At 32.4% G+C, this 13,369-nt stretch overlaps 3 protein-coding genes across 6 annotated transcripts; 2 read left to right on the forward strand and 1 right to left on the reverse strand.

Annotated features, from left to right (window-relative positions):
- The first annotated feature begins 504 nt into the window (after positions 1–504).
- Positions 505–3,790, forward strand: LOC112730299 (F-box/kelch-repeat protein SKIP4). 2 transcript variants are annotated; one of them, XM_025780394.3, is made up of 3 exons: positions 505–749; positions 2,138–2,650; positions 2,999–3,790. In XM_025780394.3, the coding sequence occupies exons 2-3, from the start codon at positions 2,166–2,168 to the stop codon at positions 3,597–3,599; spliced, it is 1,086 nt and encodes a 361-aa protein (XP_025636179.1). In that variant the 5' UTR covers positions 505–749; positions 2,138–2,165; the 3' UTR covers positions 3,600–3,790. The 2 variants fall into 2 exon arrangements, with proteins under 2 accessions (XP_025636179.1, XP_025636189.1); XM_025780404.3 differs by lacking the exon at positions 505–749 and adding an exon at positions 787–957.
- A 192-nt stretch (positions 3,791–3,982) lies between these two features.
- LOC112761645 (exopolygalacturonase-like) lies at positions 3,983–11,008 on the reverse strand. Its single transcript, XM_025808200.1, has 5 exons — positions 10,732–11,008; positions 6,593–6,669; positions 5,936–6,247; positions 4,320–4,841; positions 3,983–4,213 (listed from the first exon to the last, which is right to left on the reverse strand). The coding sequence occupies exons 1-5, from the start codon at positions 11,006–11,008 to the stop codon at positions 3,983–3,985; spliced, it is 1,419 nt and encodes a 472-aa protein (XP_025663985.1).
- On the forward strand, positions 10,742–13,334 carry LOC112730324 (uncharacterized). Of its 3 annotated transcripts, none has more exons than XM_025780419.3 (3): positions 10,742–11,024; positions 11,420–11,580; positions 12,952–13,334. In XM_025780419.3, the coding sequence occupies exons 2-3, from the start codon at positions 11,433–11,435 to the stop codon at positions 13,092–13,094; spliced, it is 291 nt and encodes a 96-aa protein (XP_025636204.1). In that variant the 5' UTR covers positions 10,742–11,024; positions 11,420–11,432; the 3' UTR covers positions 13,095–13,334. The 3 variants fall into 3 exon arrangements, with proteins under 3 accessions (XP_025636204.1, XP_025636216.1, XP_025636209.1); XM_025780431.3 differs by having other exon boundaries at positions 10,887–11,024; positions 11,433–11,580; XM_025780424.3 differs by having other exon boundaries at positions 10,890–11,024; positions 11,429–11,580.
- The last annotated feature ends 35 nt before the right edge of the window (positions 13,335–13,369 follow it).

Raw genomic sequence — 13,369 nt, forward strand, 5'->3', positions numbered from 1 at the left:
GTTGTCTGGTTGGAAAATTTACTTCTGATGGTAGAAAATAGTTTAATACAATGAAGAAAAAAAGAATGTGTGCATATTACACACACTATTTGAGAGTTTATGTTTGAGAGAAATTTAGAGTATTTTTGTTTGACTTTGATATTTAGGTCCAGTTTGGATAAATAATTTAATTAAGTTATTTTTAAAAAAATAAGTTAAACAATAAATGATTATATTAAAAGAAGTTTATAAATAAATTATTTTGTATTTGAATTTCAGTTCTAAAAGTGCTTGTTTTATAGAAATGTAATAAAAAATAGTAGTATTATAAAAGAAGTTATTTTTTTAATTTTTTTTATAAATTTTTAAATAATTTCTTAAAAAGTTATAATTTAATTTTAAAAATTACATTAAACATTAATACTAATACTTTTCAATAAGTTAAAAACTCAAAAAAATTACTTTTAAAATTTTTGAAAGTGACCCTTAATGTATTTATATGCAAGCTACACCCAATTATAGATTGTTATTATTTATTTAACAAAAGAAAATCAGCCAAAAATTTTCGTTTATTTATTTATAGTTTCTTTCTCTGCTAAAAAAAAAAAAAGTAAGAAACTTCCAATTATCCAATCTATAACAAAAAGAAAAAAAAAATGTTGGTTGAAGAAAGTAAGAAACTATAAATGTCTCTCGGAATTGCGTGCGTGGAAATTGTTGTCGTGTTTTTGTTATGCACTTTTCTGAGACGAATCCCTAGCTCCCTTCCGGTGAGTTCATCTTCACACCTACCATTCGTCTCTGCCCACAGTTTCGTTCTTATTTTTTCAATTTTTAATATTTAGCTCGTATGGTACTCGATTTACATCTCACAAATTATTCTGCATTTATTTGCAAGTTAGAAACTTTTCTGTAATAACCAACGAAAATTCTCGAAGCTAACTTTTTTATTTCAGATCTAGAATTGCAATGCACAGGGTATCTAATTAATTCATGGTCTATGCAAACTGCAAATGCATGAATTTTTCTTAGCTGTGCTTTAATGTGTTGCTTCTGATTTTGTTTTTTAATTTGATTTCTCCCCTTTTGACCCTTTTTGCTAATAAAGCTGGTTTTTTTTGCGGGGGATAATGTTTTGATGCTCAAGGGGAGCACCATTGTAATGAGTATAAGATTTAGGGTAGGATTATTGGGAATTTGGGGGAGAATTATACAAATTGAAAGAAGATTAACCAGGAGAAGAGAGTTCAACTATCCTCTAATTCACTTCCTAGTTCCTATTATCCTATTTATACTAATTCCTTCAGTAACTAATTCCATTGCTATAAATTGGTACTACTTTGGGCTATTTAGGGCCATAGTTGTTACATAGGAATTAGATTTTGAAACGCTGAAAAAGATTAAGCATGTGATTGTACTTTGATGGCTTACCCTTTTCCTTAACCATGCCTAAGTTTACACATGGTATATACATATAGCCTGGCAATTTGTTGTTCTCTTAACCTACTTATATTGGATGATAATTTGTTGCTTGAAGTTAAAGTGTATTGTGATATACCTTTGATAAAAGAAGTTTGTGTCTCCGGTATTGGCTGCATCGTTGTCCATTTTAACTATTATTTATGATGCCTGTGAAATGGGGGATTAGCTATTCATCTTGAACGTGATTAGGAAATATCAGCTTTCGCCAACCTTTTTTAAGTCTCATACATTTACATTCTGTGGTGGATAGTGACAACATGGTGGGGATACACATAATATAGGATCACATGGTACAAAATATCTTTCTTTTCATTCTTCAATATGTTATATAGTGCAGTTGGCTTTCATGTAGTTCATCTTGCTAGCTGTTTCTTTAGGGTTACATTGAGCTGTTTGCGTGATTGTGTGAGGTCAAAGGCCTAATGATATGATTGTGACCTGTTCTTATTGTGAATGTCAATCCTTTAAAGTGTATGACCTGGTTGCTTTTGAATATGTATTTGAATGTGTCTTTAGGACTTCACCCCTTGACATAAGCTTCAGTTCAGAATCATATTGAAAAGATTTTCGTTGTATTTCGTAATATACCCTCAAATTAGTTGAAGTTGAAGAGAAACCGAGCAAATGAACTTAAGATTTTAATCGTGGCTTTATTGACATTTTCCTTTCTTTTCAGGTCCTCTGCATTAATTCCAGTGGAGCATATGGATGATAGTAAAGAATCATTAACTGATGCCAATGAAGCAGAAGCCACTACTTCAACACTCATTGCTGGTCTTCCAGATGACATATCTCTTTGCTGCTTGGCACGAATTCCTAGAAAACATCATTCAGTCCTGAAGTGTGTCTCAAAGAGATGGAGGGACTTGGTTTGCAGTGAAGAGTGGTATCAATATCGCCGAAAGCACAAACTTGATGAGACCTGGATCTATGCTTTGTGCAGGGGTGAATTAGAAGATCAGATTTGCTGCTATGTTTTGGATCCAAACTCATCAAGAAGATCTTGGAAGCTTATTCCGGGGCTTCCACCTCGCATGTTGAAGAGAAAAGGCATGGGATTTGAAGCTTTAGGAAATAAACTATTCTTATTTGGAGGTTGTGGGTGGTCTGAAGATGCTACTGATGAGGCCTATTCTTATGATGCTTCCACAAACACTTGGGTTGAAGCTGCTTCCTTGTCAACTGCTAGGTATAAATCCTGATCATGTATTCATGTCTATCCTTTTTTGAAAGCTAAGAAAGTTGATATTTTACAAAATAAGATAATCAGCATTGGTAGCATGAACGACTATTTAACTTTTTGTAGTATATATTAGGGAGAATATCATAATTACTTTTGGGGAATTTTCAATACCAAAAACACAATAACAAAACCACAATATTGGTATCATATATAAGTTGAAAGTAAGAACTTAATATTGTAAGTTACAAATTTGAAATTTACATTATGTCTTTATCCATCTTACTTTTAACCCCACCTACCATGGAAAAATAAATCACTTTGTTATTTTACCTTAAAAAAAAAAAACTTTTTCAGGTGCTACTTTGCTTCTGAAGTTTTAGGTGAGAAGTTATATGCCATTGGAGGAATAGGTTCAAATTCAAGTGATCCTCATTCTTGGGATACTTTTGACCCTTGCACAAATACTTGGATATCTCATAGAGATCCCAATATTGTTCCCGAAATAGAAGATTCTGTAGTGATGGATGGGAAGATATACATCCGGTGCGGCAAATCTCCAGTAACTCACCGCGTGTATGGCGTTGTATATGATCCGTCGAATGGCACATGGCAGCATGCTGATACTGAGCTGGTATCAGGATGGAGCGGTCCTGCAGTTGTTGTTGATGGAGTCCTTTATGTTTTGGATGAGAGTTCGGGAACGCGGTTAATGATGTGGCATAAGGAGAGGCAGGAATGGTTGCCCGTTGGAAGATTTTCGCCGCTGCTTACAAGGCCTCCATGCCGGGTTGTTGCAGTTGGTAAGACCATTTTCGTTGTTGGCAGAGGACTTAGCACTGTGGTTATTGATGTTGGTGATTTGGGAAATATTGGAAAGAGGGTTATGATTGGTTCTTCCATTCCCAAATTAATGTCTGCTTCCAATGTAATTAGCTGTAAATGCTTGGCAATATGAAGAAAGAATGAAACTCTTTTCAGCAGTTAATCATTGTTAGTGAAGTTAAAGTAAAGCACATGTATTAATGGTGCATAATTCTGAATGTATGTGTTTGTATTCAAGGGTGTTACTTTGTTGAACAACATTGCATGTTGTAACAAAAAAGATGTATGTATTATAGAATATGCTTTTATCTGCTTCATTAAAAATGTATAATTTTTTTTTTTAAAATACAGACAAATCACTCATGTTAAAAAATAACTTTCTGTTGTAAAAAATTTAAACAAACAAGCCAATTGTAATTGGTACACTTTCTATTCAAGAACCAAGAATAAATGTTTCCATCAACATAACAAGGAAGAAAAAACCAAAGATAATCAGTGTAATTATTATTTTTTTTTTTAACCAACACAAGATGGAGGAATCTGTTGGCCATAACAAGCACCATTGACAAAAGAAGACAAAGACTTGAGTTGTCCTTTGCCACCATAAGGCCGCAAATTTATGTCCACCCTTGTTATGTTCTGGCATGGCTTCCTTTTGCTGCAATTCAATTCTACTCCAATCTCAGAACTTCCACTTCCTTTAATGTTCTTGTATGTCACATCACTGATTTGAACACTTGAAGCCACCTTAAAAAGACAAAAATAAAATCTTAGGCTCAGTTTTAGCAACAATATGATGATAATTTCAATATAAACAAAAACAAAAAAAGAAAAGATGTTAAGAGGTACTAACCTGATTGCTACAACCATGACTTGGACAATAAGCTTGATCAATGATAATAGGACTAAAAACTTTATCCATGAAAATGTCTTGAAAGAGAAAATTAGAAGCCCTAAGAGGTTTACTCAAGGAAGCAGCCCAAGTTTTGATTCTAAGGCCATTACTAGTACCACTAAATGTGCAATTCTTCACAACAATGTTTTGAACATCTTTTTCTCCATCATTTTTTCCAAGGCTTCCAACACTAATTCCATGGCCAGGGCCACAATGAACACCAAAGATGGTAATGTTCTTAGCACCAGAAATCATAGCAATGCAATCATCACCAGTGGCTATAGTAGCACTTGTGATGTTTATATTATTGGATTCACCAATTTTGATGCCATCAGTGTTAGGGCTATCCCCAGGTGCTGATATCTTTAGCCTTTCCAATTTCACATTTTCACTTCCAAATATCATAAAGTGTCCACCTTTAGGGTTAATTGATTTCAAGTCATGGATTTTACCATTGTTGATGAAGTCAAACCTCACTGTCTGATCAAAAGTATCCACACAAAAGTGAAAAGAGAAGTACAATGTCATTATCATTATAAAATATAACATTTTGCTAACAACAATTTTATAAACCAGTTTGAAAAGATCAAATTAGAAAAAATAAACTTTTTCACTTATCAAGAGATTGAAGGCATCAGATAAATAAAATAATTTTCATTGAGAAATTCTTGGAGGCTATCAGTTAGTAATTTTGACCATTATTTGACAAGTATAAATATTAAATTATTTTCAATAAATATATTTACTAATTTATACGTGCAAATTCTGATAAATATGAGTATAAACTATATTTTTTTGTGTATAAATTTCTGTAAATATGAATATAAATTATTTCTGATCAAATATTAATCCAAATTAAAATAATAACATTTACTGATTATATAATATTGTTCATTTTTATTTTTATCTCCTTAACCTTTAAGTCCTAACTGTGATTTTAAGAAACCCTAATATATACACACACAGAATCATGTTCAAAATTCAAATACCATTTTAACAAATTTAAATTAAATCAAAGATGAATTTTCTGTATCATATATGAGCATAATCCTAAACACTACGTATTAGGTGGGAGAGAGAATTTTCTCTTTTAAGCAAAAAAAGATATGATTGTTTCCATCCAAAAATGTCATAAAATATTAAATGAGAAGAATTCACTTGTGTGTTTTCTTTCTGTTACACATATTATTCCTGAGTGAACAGTAATTAGTTAATGTATTCATCAAATTAAAGCCGGAAAATATAATTGTGTCATAAACTCACATTAAAAGCCAAATCAAAAGAATGACTACTTGTGATGTTTTCCTATCTAAGCAAGATATATGAATGAATCAAATTAAACTTAATAAATACATTGAAAGGTGACAGAAATAAAATATTAAGAATAATACTAATAATAATTAAAAAAAGTAAAAATTCAGGTGTAGTCAACTTCACGAGAAGTTGATGTATGAGAGCCGTTAGATAGAAATTTAGTCAAATCGGTCAAATTATATAACCGCTCTCAGCCATCAACTCTACCTGTAAAACCGATTGCACTTGAGTTTCCACCTAAAAAAAAGTTATATACATACTATAGGAAGAGTTGGGCAATGTGGATCCTTGTTGCAATTATTGTGAGGCCATGAAGAAGCTCCTTGACCATCCAATGTGCCACCACCACTCAATGTGAGTTTGTTAACATATAAAAAACCTATCCATTTATCAGTGTTGAATAAAGATGGATATGGTGGTGCCTTCAAAATCCCTTTGATCACGAAACCCATCCTAAAAGCCTTGCATGGCCCTTTGAACACAATTGAATTCAGCATATATGTTCCTTTTGGAATAAAAACTTGTGCCTTTCCATTCCAATTGCATGCATCATTCCATGCTTTCAAAAATGCCTACATATGTATATAAATAAATAATTAAAAATTAGTGAAAACTCGACTTCACGTGAAGTTGATAGCTGAGAGCCCTTAGATGATTTGACTGATTTGACTAAATTTTCATCTAACGGCTATCGACTATCAACTTCACGTGAAATCGACTGCATTTGAGTTTCTACCTTAAAAAGGATTATACAACCTAAACAAAATAAAATAAGATTAATATGTGTATACCAAAAAACCAATTTTTTTAACTTTAGAATATTGGAATAAAGGAGATAATATTTAATATATAAGAGATCAAGAACAAATAAAATAAAAGCTAAGGGAGGAAGAAGTGAACAATGGTTTCTTAATTACCACACTATTATCAGTGTTGCCATTAGCAACTGCTCCATAGCTTTTAACATTGAAAACCTTGCTTTCTAGACGTGCTTCTGCAATAAAAATAAGTGAGAATAATATGAGAAGCATCCATCTTATCATATCCTCCATTTTTTTTGGGGGGTATGTGTGTGCGAATAGATAGAGTTTGCATATATATAATTAATTGAGGATTTGATTATTTTAATGCTAATTAAGGGAATAGTTTTAGAAAAAGTCAGAACCAAATACAATATAAGCTAAGCAGTCAACTCAAGTCAATTATTTGTATTTTTTATTTTAAAATTTGAAAAAATTAGGATAGTGAAAAGTTTTTTTTTATTAACAAAACATATTTATTTTTTTACTTTTATAGTAGGGTCTGTCTTTAGTGGATCTGTCTTTAGTAAGTTCAAGTCTTTTGAGCTTTTTAAATATGCACAATAAATAATTTATGAATATGACCTATATAGGGGTTTAATAATAATAATAATTTTTTAAAATTTACTACACATATTTTTAAAATTCAATAAAACCCTAATTTCTTTTCTTGTAAACTCACCACACTCCCCTCTCTATCCACAGGGCCACCACCACCTACTCCACTCTTCTCTGATCTTCGCCGTCGCTGTCACCGTCCAACCCAGCACTTGCTACCAATCTCCGCCCATCTCCCGACATCGTTTTTAGCCTCTCTCTCCTCGTCGTTCATTCGCATTATCCCTCTTCTCTCTTCGAATCGTTCGTTATCAGCCTTAGTGTGATGTTCTCTCTGCCGTCGTCGTGGCACTCGCGGGAGTCGTCGTTCTCACTCCTCAGCGGCGTCATCCTTAGCAGGCATTGAGCTGTGGCGTGGATCTCAGCGAGTTGAGCGTCGACGCCAGCGCCCTGGTGCTCCGTCTCCCCTCTTTATTCTCCACTTCCAGAGTTTCAATGGAGTCTCAGCCTCAAGTATAAATTTTCTTCATTGATTTCATTTTTTTGTTCCTTTTATGTTCTTGTTGTATGAATCTGCTTCATTGATTTCAAACCTTGGATTTTACCATTGCTGATGAAGTCAAACCTCACTGTCTGATCAAAAGTATCCACAAAAGATCAAATTAGAAAAATAAACTTTTTTCAGTTATCAAGAGATTGAAGGCATCGGATAAATAAAATAATTTTTATTGAGAAACTTTTGCAAATAGCAGTGGTTAATAATTTTGTTCATCATTTGACAAGTATAAATATTAAATTATTTTTAATAAATTTATTTATTAACTTATATATATATTTTTTAAAAAATATAAATATAAATTATTGTTGGTTTAAAATGATATACATGTTCAAATATATATACACGCACAAAATCATGTTCAAATACTATTTTTGATAAATTTAAATGAAATCAAAGATGAATTTTTTGTATCACATATGTGAATATAGAGTTTAATTTTGATGCACTGATAATGTAAAGGTTTTACACAGTCATATAATTACATCTGTGTTTTTGAATGACTATTCATGCAGTGTATGTGAAAGAGAATTATTTTTATTGATATGATATTACGTAATTAGATACATGTATAAAAGTATTTTACATTAACAGTGCATCAAAATTAAATTCTATTAATATAATCGTAAACACTAGGATGGCAAACGGAGAAGCCCGCCTGCCCCGCCCTGCCTAGTGAGACAGTCTTGAATTTCTCTCCCGCTTTGCAGTTCGCTTAACAGCGGGTTGGTGGATCAAACATGCCAAATCTCTTTTTATTTGTTTTAAAAATCATTAAATATTAAACAATATATATAATTTCACAATTATTTCAATAAATTATAATTTCTAAAGATATTAAAAAAATTATAATTTCTAAATTCACAAACATTAAAGTCTTTATAATTATAAATATATAATAAACATAATCATAAACCAAATTTTTTGAAACAAAATAATAAAACTAACATTGTCCAAAGCAAAACAAACATTGTTTAACACATATAATTAAACATCTCTAAATTTATAATCAATCAAACGTAACACATAATCCAAAATATAACTTAGAAGGCAGTGCGTGTTAGACGAACTTTTTTAAGTTTGATAATTTTAAATTTCTAACTCAGCCCATCTTTTTTAACGGGTTATGCAGGCCAGACCGACAAATTTTGACCCGTTTGCCACCCTTAATAAACACTACTTATTAGGTGGGAAAGAGAATTTTCTCTTTTTAAGAGAAAAAGATATGATTATTTTCATCTAAAAATATCATAAAATATTAAATAAGATGAATTCACTTGTATGTTTTCTTTTTGTTCCACATAATATTCCTTTGTGAGTAAAATATAATTTTCACAAACTCACATTAATAGCCAAATCAAAAGAATGAATACTTGTGATGTTTTTCTATCTAAGCAAGATATGAATGAATCAAACTTAGTAAAATCCATTGAAAGGAGAGAAACAAAATGTTCCGACCACAACCTTCAGATCTCCCAAACAGCCAAACAATTACCTGATTTTTCGGGTCCAGGCCCAACACACGATCCAAAATTGGTTAGAAAACCAAAAACAGAAATCTCCTCTATCTATGACAATAAAAAAAAACTCCTCTATCTTAACCTATAAAATAAAATAAAATAGGAAAGAAGACAGATAAGTCCATGACTTTTTAAGTTTTTGACAAATACATCTCTGACAAAATTTAAATACAAAAAATTTTTTGACTTTAACAAAGGAGGATAATTTAGTCCTTTCGTCTATTTGCCTCTCACACATCAAACGGAACTGGCTGACGTGGCTGTAACGGTGTCCAGGTGTCCGTTACGGTGCCACACTAGAAGGGGAAAAAAGTTCGAAGGACAAATAAGTTCTTGACGTCATTTTACAAATAAAGTTCGAAGGACAAATAGGTTATTGAGAATTTTTTTTTCAAAATTAATAAACTCATTTCTTAAATTCTCTCATCTACCTCTCTCCATTTTTATATTTTTCTCTATTATTTTTACTCTATATATAATTATATTTTATATGAGTAATTTGACAAATCAAAATATATCATTTGATATTTTTTACAATTAAAATATTTTAAATGTAAAAGTATACACATTAAATTATTTTAAATTTTAGATAACGAATGTTAAAACTAATTATTAATAAAAAATTAGACTTTTTTATATAAAAATAATAACTAAAAATCTTATTATTTAATTTTTTTTATCTGCAGATATCTTGATCTTCTTAGTCAGAAACTTTTGTCAACTTACGACTTTTTTGTAAAAGTAGTTTGATTTTATAAATCTTTTGTGTCATGCATAATTTATACTATTAGAACAATGCACAAATGAACTAACGCTAACTTGATGCATAAATGAACTGATGCTAACTAATGTCACTGGTATAATGAAAACTGAACTAATGCAATTTTACAAATTCTAATATAATACACAAATGCACTAAAACTCAACTAATGCAATTCAAGAAAAAAGAAGAAACATAACAAGCCCAATTTCTACAATTTTAATACAAATAATTTAAATTACAGAATACAACAAGTTAACTAGATTTCAAAATACAAGCATAATTTTATAAACTAAATTCTCATAATAGAAATATAATAGAAGTATAATGAAAAAAAAAATTCTCAATGACCTATTTGTCCTTCGAACTTTATTTACAAAATGACGTCAATGACTTATTTGTCCTTTGAACTTTTTTTCCCTTCTAGCGTGGCATCGTAACGGACACCTGAGTCAGTTCCGTTTGGTGTGTGAGAGGAAAATAGACGGAAGGACTAAATTGTCCTCCGTTTGTTAAAGTCATGGACTTTTTTATATTTAAATTTTGTCAGGGATGTATTTGTCAAAAACTTAAAAAGTCAGTGATCTATTTGTCTTTTTCCCAATAAAATAACGACTCAAACTATATAAAAATATTCAAATAACCAAGTTGGGTTACTCTAGTAGTTAGCTCACCAGTCTGCTTAAATAAGTGTGATGTTCGAATCTATTTTGTGTATGCAGCAATTCATTGACCAACAATAAACCCTTAAGACCTTAAATGAAGCTCAATATTAGTCCTTGACCTGCCGGGTCAAAGGATACCATAAAAAACAAAAAAAATATTCAAATTCAAATTTATATTACTTTATAGTTTATTCTACTTTCTTGTTCCCTGTCCAGTCGCCGCCACACTCCCAGCAGGCCAACACCGTCCCGTTCTGCTGCAGCCACCAGCGTCCAGTTCTTCTCCAGACGCCGCCGTCCTTTCTGCTCCGCCGTGATAGTCTCCCTCATCTCCGACGTTGCCTGGCCTTCCTCTCCCAGAGATTGAAGCTGCGAGTTCCTCTGTCCGCCACTCCGCGAGCTCTGTTGTCGCCTTGCCGTCGTCTTCTGCCTCTCGTTGCCGTTTTCTTCAGCCAGACTCGCCTCCAGTTCCATCCCTTCCGGCGTTCAGGTATAATGCGCGACTCTGTTCCTCGATTCAGCTCTTCAACATCTCGTCGCTAATTGTTCTTCTTCAGCATCCGTTAGTTGTTCTTCTTGTTGCTAATTCTTGTAGTTATTGAATATATTTGCTGTTATTGTTCTTGATTACTTAAAAGTTTTTGCTAATAATTGTTCAGTTCTTGTAGTTATTGCTGTTATGGTTATTATTAATTTGTTAGTGATTGTTGCTGTTGCTGCTACTGTTCTTGTTGATTTATTAATTTTTTTGCTAATAATTGTTCAGTTCTTGCTAATAATTTCTTGCTAATTTTTTTACTACGATTGAACCATTGATCTAGTGAACCAGTAGCTAGATTGAATAATCATTCATTCTTCTAAGGTGGTGCTAATAAATTGTGTCAGCTAATGTAGTAAGATGTCGCTGCGGCGTTTCTTGGGATTTTCCGATGGTGAGCTGATGAGGTCTGATGCAAAACCTTGCTCCAGGTTGATGAGACACACTGCTGGGATATTCAGTGTAGGTGGAGCCTTAGGATTTTGGGTTCTTTGCCGATTGCACTATGGTTTGTTTTTTTCTTTTTTGTTCCCTTGTTTATGTCTATGCATCTTATTATTTTTCACATGCCTTCCAAGTGTTTGGTGAAATGCTACACTTATCATAATGGTAAGGTTTTAGTTTCTGCTTCCTTGCATTTATGAATGTCTTTCACAAGCAAATTTCAAAGGTTCACCCATTTATAAATATATAATACATGCTTTTTTATCCTTTTTTAATCTGTGTTATTCGGTACTTTATGTATGTATTCGCCTAAGCGCTTAACGACCCATAGTTAACAGTATCACTACTATAGAAATGGGAAATGAACAAACAATGCAACGCTAGCAGTATCACTGAATGTTTTTTAGAAGATTATAGTAATGTAACAGGTTCAATACACTCTTGTAGCAGTATCAATATAAAGTGTAAGATTATGGTAATATAACAGGTTCACTACACTTAACCCTTTGATTCTTTAACCACACTTGCAATTAGTCAAAAAATTGGGATCAAAATAGAAGAATGGAGAGAGACGAATCCTATTCATGGATTAGGTAAAACCATGCTTGACTTCAGACTTTTTTCTGATGCTAGCCCCATATAACCCCTCCAATTTGTAGCTAACCCTTCACAAAATCCTTAAGCGGCCAAGCCAATTCAGGCCCATTGGCACTGCTACAGAAGAGTAGTGACATTGTCCCACTTGAATCTCAGCAAACTCTTCTGTTTGATGTTTTTCCATGTTTCATTTCCTGTGATTTATTTGGCTTCTTGAAATTGTTACAACTTTGAGCCCTTGCTTCTTTTTTTGGCCTTTTTTCTATTTACCAAAACCAAGAATAGTCATTTGATCTTCCTTGGATGATGATATTAAAGCAAATAGATAATGTATGGATCTTTTTCTTGTCTAATTAGAAATAAGAAATCAACTTATTAATGTGAGCCAATATGACTTATACAGATTTCTTGTCTGCTCTTTTGGTAGAAGCTAGTCCTAATGTTATTTGTGAACATTGCACTGAGATTAGCCACTACTTTTCATTTGTCACACTTTTTCTCTTGTTGGCTATGAGTTTGTTTGTAAGTTGGTTTTAGAGAGAAAGGGAGGGGAAGGAGGGTTTGTAGTGTTGTACTTTGAAATTCTACACTATAAACCACTTCCTTCTTCTCCTCTCCAAAATCCCAACTTGCAAATTACCCCTTAAATAGAATATGAGAAAAGAAAATAAAGCTGTAGAAAAGAAAGTAAATGTGTGTTTCAGATATCTGGTTTCACTCTAAAATGGTCTTATGAATTTTTCAAATAGTTTTGGGTGCAAACGTTTTCAACTTTTTTGAGTCCTTCCACAGTTCCACTACAACTAATAATCAAGTTTTTGCATCATTATCACTGCAGGCCCTCGAATTACAATTCCCAGGAGTCTTCGTTGGGCAGCTTGTGGTGCTGTAACTACAAGCGCAAGCACAGCTTTGCTGGTTCGTTTATTTAGTCCCGAGTGTGAACCCCAGAATATCGCTGCTTATGACAACAAAAAGTAGTACTGGCTGTTCCTCTCTCTCTCATTACATAGAAAGCAGAAAATGATATATTTTGGGATGCTATAATGATGGACTAGCAATAGTTAATTACACCACACTAGTAACTCTTAGCATCTACTTAGTGAATCAGGTTACCGTTGTATTGCATTTGTAAGTTTTATCGTATGTCCTATGAATTCGATTATATGCTGACTATCAAGATCATCAATAAAGTCAGCAATTTCCTCTTTGGTCTGATAATATGCTGAAACTAAAAAAATATCTTATATAATAAA

The sequence above is a fragment of the Arachis hypogaea genome, chromosome 2 (genome assembly GCF_003086295.3).
Source record: "Arachis hypogaea cultivar Tifrunner chromosome 2, arahy.Tifrunner.gnm2.J5K5, whole genome shotgun sequence".
Classification (NCBI taxonomy): domain Eukaryota; kingdom Viridiplantae; phylum Streptophyta; class Magnoliopsida; order Fabales; family Fabaceae; genus Arachis; species Arachis hypogaea.

Coding starts and splice junctions, on each gene's coding strand:
- LOC112730299 (XM_025780394.3), top strand. CDS start 2,166: ATGGATGATAGTAAAGAATCATTAACTGATGCCAATGAAGCAGAAGCC. Junction 2,651..2,998: donor GCTTCCTTGTCAACTGCTAG/GTATAAATCCTG, acceptor AAACTTTTTCAG/GTGCTACTTTGCTTCTGAAG.
- LOC112761645 (XM_025808200.1), bottom strand. CDS start 11,008: ATGGAACTGGAGGCGAGTCTGGCTGAAGAAAACGGCAACGAGAGGCAG. Junction 6,670..10,731: donor ACTGGACAGGGAACAAGAAA/GTAGAATAAACT, acceptor TTTTTATTGCAG/AAGCACGTCTAGAAAGCAAG. Junction 4,842..5,935: donor ATTGCCCAACTCTTCCTATA/GTATGTATATAA, acceptor ACTTTTGATCAG/ACAGTGAGGTTTGACTTCAT.
- LOC112730324 (XM_025780419.3), top strand. CDS start 11,433: ATGTCGCTGCGGCGTTTCTTGGGATTTTCCGATGGTGAGCTGATGAGG. Junction 11,581..12,951: donor TCTTTGCCGATTGCACTATG/GTTTGTTTTTTT, acceptor TTATCACTGCAG/GCCCTCGAATTACAATTCCC.